The following is a 10,000-nucleotide window of genomic DNA, read 5'->3' as shown; positions in this document are numbered from 1 at the left end:
TTTACCATGTTTAGGTGAAAATGTTGTTAAATAAATTAGCAATAAAGTTTAAAGTCAGTTCTTATTTGACAGGTTTGTTGTCATATGAAATAGCACCTAGTATGGTTTTTAAATCATATTGTCAAAGTATTAATTCAGTTTCTGTTTAAATCTCTTCTTTTTAATAAGTAATTTAATTTTTTTTACAAGTTATTTTCTTTATAAAGTTGCATAAAAAACTTAATTTAAATTATTTTAATCACTTGAAAAAAAAATTACCATGCTTAAAGGATTTTTAAGTCAAATATGTAAAGAATGGTTTTTAAAAAAGATTGTGAAGCAATTAATCAGAAGAAAACAAATAGGAATGAGTCATTTCCACAATAGTAGTAAAAACTCTTTTTTCTACACAAGAAAGTAAACATTTAACATTTAGATAAGGGATTTCTACTTAAACGTACAGTAATCTAGTGAAACCTGTAAAAATGAGTTGCTTCCAAAAAAAGGATGTAAGGGGTATTAAAAATACTAAACTTGTTTTTTTTTGTGTTTCTACTTATTTTGTTTTACTATGACTTTATATTGGTTTGTTCTCTTTTATATATATATATATATATATATATATATATATATATATATATATATATATATATATATATATATATATATATATATATATATATATATATATATATATATATATATATATATATATATATATATACCTTTGCGTATTGCAACATTCAATTAGTTAATAATCAACATTCAATAGGTTATTGGTTTGAATGTCTCAATACACAATATATGTATGTATTAATTAGTTTGTTTGTTTTGAATATTTTGGCACAGCAATACTTGCCAAGTTTTAAAAGAACTAATTTTAAATTTAATGGTGTTTTGGCAAATTTGATGTCAATTTAGATTGCTAGAGCTCAGTCATCATAGTATAGTGACTATTGACAATTCAAATTACATACTTTAAACTGGTTAACTAAAAGATATTGTAGCAATCATTAGATTTTAACAAATATTAATGTGTTTATTATGGCTTTTTTTTTTTGGAATATAATTTTTCAAATCACTAAAAGTATGCAGAATATATTTAAAACTGCGTATTTTTAGTTATTTGAAAAGGAAGCTTTAGTCCTCCTGTGTTTGTGTTGTTTGGCAACAGAAAAGTTCATGACTTTGAAAATATGAAGTGACTAACTCTGTAGTGACTGATCAATATGATGGTGGAAATAATGACAAAAAAAAGGCAGTAATAAGGAAAGAAATGTTGGCTGATTGAATCTGTGTGATTATAAACTCAAACCACTTTTAGCAAGAGAAAAGTTGTACTACCAATTAAAAATACCCAAAAATAAATTTCCAATTGTTTTCTGTTTTACAAAAAATGTAAATATTTGTGTAAATTAAATTACTAGGATATCAGTTTTGCATACCTGAAAATCTTCTTTCCAACTTGAAAGCTCACCATGCTGTATACTCTACTTTTTTGACTCAAAGTGTTAATTTTGATTAACTCTTAAGCCTTAAGTCAACTTACTAAATTTCAGTATAAAAATGCAAAACCTAATCTTTCAAGAAAGTTCAGCTATTTTATGATTTTTAGCTTTATTAAACGATTGAAAACTCTGCATGTTGAGCATCTTATATAAGATAAAACATAATAAAAATGGTTAATAAATTATTATATAATTAATATAAAAGCAATAAAATATAATTAATGATAAAAGCAATAAAATCGACTAAATTTATCTTTGACATCAATTTGATAAGATTTATTTTTAAGGCTAGTAAATCTTTTCTGAGTTATTTTATTGTGCTGTGATAAAAGTACAATATAAAGAAGAATAAATCACAAAAATATTTTTATATCATTTGGCATTCAGAACTCATCTTTAATATTTACTTCCAAAGTAACAATCTGTTTTACATTTTTAGGAAATACAATTATCAAAAGAGTTATATTCAAAACATCCTCTGCAGAATACATGGGCACTTTGGTTTTATAAAAATGACAAAGGCAAATCATGGGAGGCTAACCAACGTGTGATCACAACATTTGAAACTGTTGAAGATTTCTGGGCAATATATAATCATATTCAACTCGCTAGCAAGTTAGCTTTAGGTTGTGATTATGCACTTTTTAAGGTATTTTATTGTTGCTTTTAATTTCTTTCTTTTGATTCACTGATCAAATTTTGAAATGAGAATCTTGATTATGCTGCATGTTGTTGATGCTCACAAATTTAATAAGATCTTTTTTTTTTCCTCATTTTATTTAATAAAACAGTTCTTTTAATTTTTTTCAAAAGAAATCTCATGAGCTGTTTTTTTTTTTTTTTTTTTTTCAGATATGTAGATATTGGTATACTGAAAAATTTTTTTATTTTTTTGTACCTGTAGTTTTATATAAATCAATAGTTGTAGATAGCCGTATTCATATTACAGATAACCATTCTGATAAAAGAAAATAAATATGATAACTATCAGTATGTTGTTTTTCAGTTAATAATGAATTAAGCACAAACTTCTACATCAGTTATTTAAAATAAATCAAGTGAAGATAAATTTATATTTAGACATACAAAGTTATTAGATTCCTTACATAAAGTTTCGACACTTCACATACCTATTATCATTTCTTCCGTTTTTTCTTTCAACCGATCCTGATATTGAGTAATAATGATATACAATAAATTTTTGTTTTTTGTTTTTTCTTTCAAAAATAACAAATTTATGTATGAATTTACATGTGAATATAAACTTGTCACACTGCTAACTTAACTGCTTTAAATGCCTAAAATGTTCTATTTTAACATAGTTCTTAAAATTTAAGATTGATATAGATGTTTGTACTTTATTTGTTATTATTTGTTTTATTAACAAAAAGGCCAAACACATATTATAAAAATTTCATGCTTGAAAAGTTTTTTCCAAAAGTTTGGTGTGAATGCAAGAAAGGGGAATTTTCAAAAATCAAAATTGTGGCACACTTATCTGCTTTCTTATCACATATCTTGTATAAACTAATAATATGTCCAGTTCGATTTACTTATGATTACCTAAGTGCTTAATTTGATCACAATTTTTTCAAGAAAAAAATTCAAACAAAGATTATTTATTGTGTATATACACAGAGTTGTTTGAGTAAAATTTATGAAGTTTTAAAGTGAAGATCATTACATCATTCATAGTTGGTTGTTTGAGTAAAATGATGTAGCATTTATTTTGTAAAACCAGTTTAATTAGATTAAGTTGTAATGTTTCAATGAAGTTATCTCATCAAACTATGCAACTGGATTCAATTAAGCAACTTTATAACAAAATAAAAATGGCCAAACTTGAACTTCTGTCTTTAAACTCATTTTGATTCATTTTATCTTGTAAATTTATAGGAGGGGATCAAACCAATGTGGGAGGATCCAAGAAACAGAATGGGCGGAAGGTGGTTGGTTAGTTTAAATAAAGTTCAACGAGCAACTGACCTTGATAGATTATGGTTAGAAACAGTAAGTCTAGTAACAGTTACTTAAAACAAACAAAAATGCATGAAGTTTCTAGTTAGTGAAATTGATTTAACTTTTTCAACTGTTTCTATATATACATTTTCAAGTTGAAAATTTTTTAAAACTTTAATAGAGTAGGAATTTTGATACTGTAATTAATAAGCTGTTACATATAATTATATGATTTCTATTTCAGACAACTGAAAAAGAAAGTTATTGGTTTTTAGTCTCTTAAAAAACTTAAACCATCCCATTTCATTGGGAAAGCCTTACACTACAACATCACTACAACAACATTACTTCTTCTATAACTTGTATAAAACAATTTTTAACCTTAAGATTTGTATTTTAAGTAAATTTGTAAAAAAAAAAAAAAAAGAAATACTAGTTCTCCTTCGATGTTTGGAGCTCACATCTTAAATGTTCCCTACTTTCACTAAAATCTCTACTGAGAACCTTTACCTAAAATAAAATAATTGAAGTCTAAAACACCTTAATTACTTTTTATTGCATTTAAACCAATGAGATTATTTGGACCAATAGACAAAATTTGGTCAAATAATCTCTTCTTCATCTTCTGGTGGAACATACAAACAAATCTCCACTTCCTCATTAATCTAATTACATAAAGTTTTTATCTAATTACGCAAAGTTAAAATTCATGGCTGAATTAAAATTATTATTTCAAAATCTACACTTACTTTCATTTTAATTTCCTAGCTGCTATGTTTAATTGGAGAGGCTTTCAGTGATGATTCTGATCAAGTTTGCGGAGCTGTTGTAAATATTAGAATAAAAGGAGATAAGCTGGCAATGTGGACTTCTTTAGCTGAAAATTCAGAATCAGTTCTCAAGATAGGGTACATGAATTGATATTGGTTTTTGTTTTTCTGTTTTTTATGGATTTTTTTTACTGGTTGTTATTCCTTTTAGTTATCGGTTATTAAATCTTTTTTAATACTATTATTTATTTATTGGACGTTTTTACAGGCGCTGCTATAAAGAGAGACTAACTTTATCTCAAAAGTATCCTATTGTATATGAGGTATTTTGCTGTTTTCCATACTTTTTTTTTTTTTTTTTTTATTTCTGTCAAAGTTTTTTATAATAAGTGTAATCTTGTGTCTTCTAAATAATTGCATTAGGAACTTTTTACTAAATGCATTTATATATATATTTATATTATATACCAACACATTTTTTAAGTATCTAATTTGGTTTGTGATGTGTGTTTTGGTTTATTGTGAGTCATGCACCTTGTGCATGGTGTATGTATGAATTTTTCTTAAGAATTTCTTAAGTTATTATTTTTGATATATTTAATGAAATGTTGTTTTTTCTGGCAAATTGTATTTGAGAGTTATGCAAATTTTATGTGTTATTTATATTTTGTCTTTTTTATTTCTAATATAGCAACACATCGATACAGCGACTAAAACTGGTTCTCAGTCAAAAATCAAATTTACCTTGTAGATGTTGACTACAAAATAGGTGCTCTTACGAATTCGAATTTACATATGCGAAATGTTTTGGTTTCGAAATTATAAGGGGTTCAGAATATGGTGTTTCAATACGAGGTTCTTTGTTAAAGAAACTAATAGCTAATTGTGTTGAAATCTTAGTTGGTTGAGAAAACTCTTTAGGAAAATTTATATTTTTGTTTATTGTTCATAGTTTTGTTTTGCCTTTTTACTCTGGATGCGACATTAAAGTATCGCTCGATTTGTTTGTTTAAAATGATGATGTCATAACGTGTGTTCTCTCAGAACTTAGTTGATCACCGCAGCTTTGTATTAGCAAAGATATTTCAGTTCTGACAGCTATTTTTGAGAACTATTTAATGAGGAATAATGATTATAGTAATTTACTTTCATCTTGTGTTACAAACAATTTTTGTGGCTAAAGTTGAAAATATATGCAAATGGATATTGTAACAGTATGAATGAAAAGTGTTAAATTTATTTAGAACTACTTTATTAAGTTGCTCTTGTTAACAAAAAATTTTTTGTTGACAGTTGTCATGACGACCTCTGCGTAAATTTACTTGGAACGTTTGACAATAAATTTTACGGATTTAATTGAATACCATAATTGGTTAAAATTTTCTAGTGTTGAAAATAAGTTTTTTAAAACATTTGTGATTTTGGTCGCGAAAATTTTTTTATAGAACTCTTTAACTTTGTCTAAATATATAAGTTCGATTTTTTTTTCAAACGGCTTAAGTGAAACCTGATCGGAATGAAAAACCAATTATATCGTTATGCTGCACACAACACAAAAAGTCATAGTAAAAGGATATTTTTAGTTAAGGAAATTTAAACTCAAGACTTCCGCCCAAAACATTGGAATGGTGGATTTAGTGGTCTCAATACAAAATCTCAGATTTACGAAGTTTTAAATTAATTGGAAAAATTTTTTTTTTTTTTTTTTTTTTCAAGATCAATGTTCCGAAAGATCTAAGAAACAGATTAAAACATGCTGCAGAAATATTTGTCAAGGTAAGTTTGGTGGTGGGAATACATGCACACCATGATGTTCCCACCACTCAAATGTTCATGCACACCATGATTTTCCCACCACCAAATTTTACTGTTGATTTAGTGCAACCTAAGTAAAATTCTTTCTTTGGTCGTCTGCGTACTACTTACCATTTACTCCCAAAGCATTTAATTAAAACTCATCTGTCTGCAACAAAAAAAATTTATGTTGCTGATCGGAGAAAACTAACTGGCTTTTGTTGAGGGTATGCTGTTTTTAATTTTTTTAATTTCTACCCTTTCTTTCGATTTACGAGATGAAAATTTTCAAATTTTATTTTTTCATTTATTTTTTGTAATTCTTTTTGTCTGAAAAATGAAACAATAGATAAAATATAATTTTTCATCCGGTAGTTTTCAAAGCTCTATTTACCTGTCCAAGTGGTGTCACTCAGGATCAGTTCATGGCGTCGGAGGCGGTTCTGTTCAGCAGTCTGGTGGAGTGTCAACACCACGAAGCACAAAGAGGACTTTGCCTAAGAGTTAAGTTGGAACACCTGCCAGAAAGCGAGTGGCAAGACAGAACACCGCATTCAGGAATTTCTGCGATAAAGGTCCAGAAGAAGACAGGACCATCAGCAAAGTGTTTGCTGTCTTCATCCGCCGCACAGTGGGCCATGGTGTGCCAAAACTCAAAATTATTTTTATTCAATTTTTGTATAAAAAAACTGCCATTCAATGAACGTAACATTGATTTACGTAAAAACATAAGGATTGTTAATCAAAAAATGCGCCTTCACTAATTTTTTTAATTTTAAGTTGTCACCCTGAACAATATTTTAGGCGGTGAAGCGCTTTTCTTAAAAAGTTTAGAAAAATATTTTTTTTATATGTTTTGCCGTTTAATGTTAGGTAATTTATATTACTACAAATTTGAATTGTAGTTTTAATACATATATTGGCTATCAATTGGCATTTTTGTTTATCTTCTTGAACGTATTTGACTCTTTTTATGATCAATTGAAGATTGTGCGGTTAATGGTTGAAATAATTGCGTTTTTTTTTTGCTTATACTATGCTTATATTTTTTCGGCCATGTTTGACCAGGATTTTTATGGCTGATATTCACTGAAAAAAATATATTAAATGAGTTAAACACAGTTTTGGTTCCAGATGTCGACTATGTAACTAAAACATTACAGGCGTTACTCGACTTTCTCTCCCCCACCCCCCTAATTTTATGATTGGTTCTGATAGAGAATTTTAAGCTGATTCATAAAAATATAAAAACATAGACTTGAAAATAACGGAAAGTGCTCTAATTCGAAGTCAAAGTTGTAAAAAATCCCACTAAAAACCCTAATATTCGTCATTTTTTTTCAAAATGCTTTCATTTTTAACGAAAATTAATTAACGTTACATTGCACGATAAACAGACATGGTTTCCATCAGCCTTTGTATTATTATTTTAAAGTATGGTAACGAAAGTGTTATAACGAAATGGAATTAATGGCAGATTTAAAATAAAGGTTGAACATTGAATGTGAGAATGTTGACAAATTGATGAATAATTATTATTGTATCGTACGCTGGTTTTTCTTAATTAAAAAAAACGGTTTGAAGTTTACATTTTCTAAATTTTACTTGTGATAGAACAACTATGAACTGAGTTTCAAAAGTTCTTCTTTTAGCAAAAAAACGTTGAATTTTTTTTTTTGCAATATAGTTTATTCTCTAATAAATTTTCATTGCCACAAAAAATTGCGCAAGATAAACATACTTTAACGACTTTTTTTAATGTAAAAACCATGCTATAAAGTATTGCTTTAATCAGCTAAAAGATCATTAACTTATTATTTTCAAAATGGCGAATATAAGGATTTTTAGTGGGATTTTTTACAACTTTGACTTCGAATTAGAGAACTTTCCGTTGATTTTCAGGTGCATGTTTTAAAAGCATAAAATTCTCTATCAGAATCAATCATAAAATTAGGGGGGGGGGGGGGAGAAAGTCGAGTTGCGCCAACATTACACATGCTTTTATACCATGACAACTCGTGAGGTTAGAATTTTGTTCTATCTCCAAGTTTAAGCGTTGGTAGAAAGTTTTTGATTTTTTTCTTAAAGTAAAAATTATTTAAAATTTTAACTTTAATTTTTAAAGAAATAATAACTTATGCTTTAAATAACTTATGTTTAAACAAATTATTTAGAAAAAAAATTCTAAAATAGAGCGTATTTTTAAAGTAATCATGGTTTACTAAAACTAATAACTCATTTTCTCCCAACTTTTAAAATATGAGAGAACAAAATAATTCCAATCTCGCGAACTGTCAATAAAACATTTTTTTATATATTACTATATATTATTGATTATACAAAAACCTACATAAATAGGTTGCTTAGATATTGTTAGTAAAATAATCGCCAACTACATTTAGGGTGGAATGCAAGAACCGAACTTGAGTCAAGTTCGACTTGAAATCTCAAGTTCGACTTTGTCAAGTCAGACTTGAAAAATTGACTTGAGCGAATGCGTAAACGAGACTTGAAAATTTCAAGTTCGTGCTTGAGAAAGTCGAACTTGAAAAATAGTCGAGGCGTTGAATTTAGGGCGTTTATCGGAAAATGCACTTCGCAACCAATAGCGGTAATGGATTTTTTTTACGGGAAAAACCTTTTACTGAAACAAATTCCGTGTAATGATATTTGTATAGTATACGATTAAATAAAAAATTTAATAACAGTAAAAAAAAAAAAAGTTCTTGCTATGTATTTTTCATCAGAAAAACAAATTCATCTTGGCACTTTCAGTTCCAAATCCTAAGTTGTTGGTAAACAACGGTTGGTCATATGTACCACTTAAGTGATCAAGACAATTTCTCTTGATTTCTCCATTTTAACAGATTCCATTTGAATTAAAATACATGGAAATGTTCTAGAAAATGCAGAATCTTATTTTGACGCTTTTTGGGGATGATACTATACTACAATGTATTTTTATTTATCTATTTACTAATACTTTAATGAAAATAATGGTTTTTTTTTTAAAAATACTAAAAATACTTTAAAAATTACTTTAAACAAAATTAGTTTTCTCAATACTAATACTACATAATACTATATGTGTGTGTGTGTATATATATATATATATATATATATATATATATATATATATATATATATATATATATATATATATATATATATATATATATATATATACCTACACATATATATACCATTAACATATGTAAGTATACCATTTACTTATGTAAGTCAATAGAGATCACATATGGAGACAGGTCTTCTGAAATTATTGGGCCACTTATAGAAACAGAAAAGAAAACTTTTAAAAACCATTGATAGCATCTTGCTCATTAACACATGAAAAAGAACAAAGTTTAACGTTAAACAAAAATCTCTTAATAAAAAAAAATACAAAAAAGCAATATAATGAAATTCATGATCTTGATAAAGAACTAATGCAAAAACAAATAGAAATAGATGATATAAAAAAAAACTCTCTCCAGAAAAAGCAACAATACAAACAAAACTTTGTGAAAATTTTCACAGTTAAAATTTTCACAAAGTTTTAAAAAAGCAACACAACAGAATTATTCTATGTGAGGATTATTATTTTCAAAAAATATCAGATCCAAATTGTTTTTGGAATGTTTGAATTTATCACTTTATTTTTTATTGAAATTGTTTTTTTCATATATAATACTATTTTGAAATACAAAATGTAATTCTTTTGAAATAATATGTAGTATAAATATTTGAAAATAATGTTTTTGTTATTAGACCCTTTATCCATTATCAGACACAAATTTTTTTAAAAAAAAATAAGTCTGAAATTTGACTTTTGCTTTGTTTCTGCAAAAATATCTTTAGTGAATGCTTTAGCACCACATTCTTCATTGCTATTTTGTATTTCATTGCCTCCACAATAATCATTTTGTAGAAGGGCAATGTTGTGAAGCACAAAACAGGATATTATTATAGCTATGGAATTTTGCAGTTTTG

General features: G+C 26.8%; 1 protein-coding gene across 1 annotated transcript in view; it reads left to right on the top strand.

Moving 5' to 3' along the window:
* The window catches only part of LOC145187146 (eukaryotic translation initiation factor 4E-1A-like), an 8,348-nt gene extending 2,893 nt beyond the window's left edge, over positions 1–5,455 (top strand). Inside the window, exons 2-6 of the mRNA XM_080063456.2 lie at positions 1,927–2,136; positions 3,384–3,497; positions 4,215–4,354; positions 4,485–4,539; positions 4,908–5,455. Coding sequence (XP_079919582.2) covers positions 1,927–2,136; positions 3,384–3,497; positions 4,215–4,354; positions 4,485–4,539; positions 4,908–4,967 — 579 coding nt within the window. The 3' untranslated portion in view covers positions 4,968–5,455. The remainder of the gene's footprint in view (positions 1–1,926; positions 2,137–3,383; positions 3,498–4,214; positions 4,355–4,484; positions 4,540–4,907) is intronic.
* The last annotated feature ends 4,545 nt before the right edge of the window (positions 5,456–10,000 follow it).

This window comes from Hydra viridissima, unplaced genomic scaffold (genome assembly GCF_058129835.1).
Source record: "Hydra viridissima isolate aposymbiotic clone 2 unplaced genomic scaffold, HvirCarnegie_v1 scaffold_8, whole genome shotgun sequence".
NCBI lineage: Eukaryota > Metazoa > Cnidaria > Hydrozoa > Anthoathecata > Hydridae > Hydra > Hydra viridissima.
The sequence above is the reverse complement of the archived record's forward strand: the minus strand, read 5'-3'. Positions and strand labels throughout refer to the sequence as shown.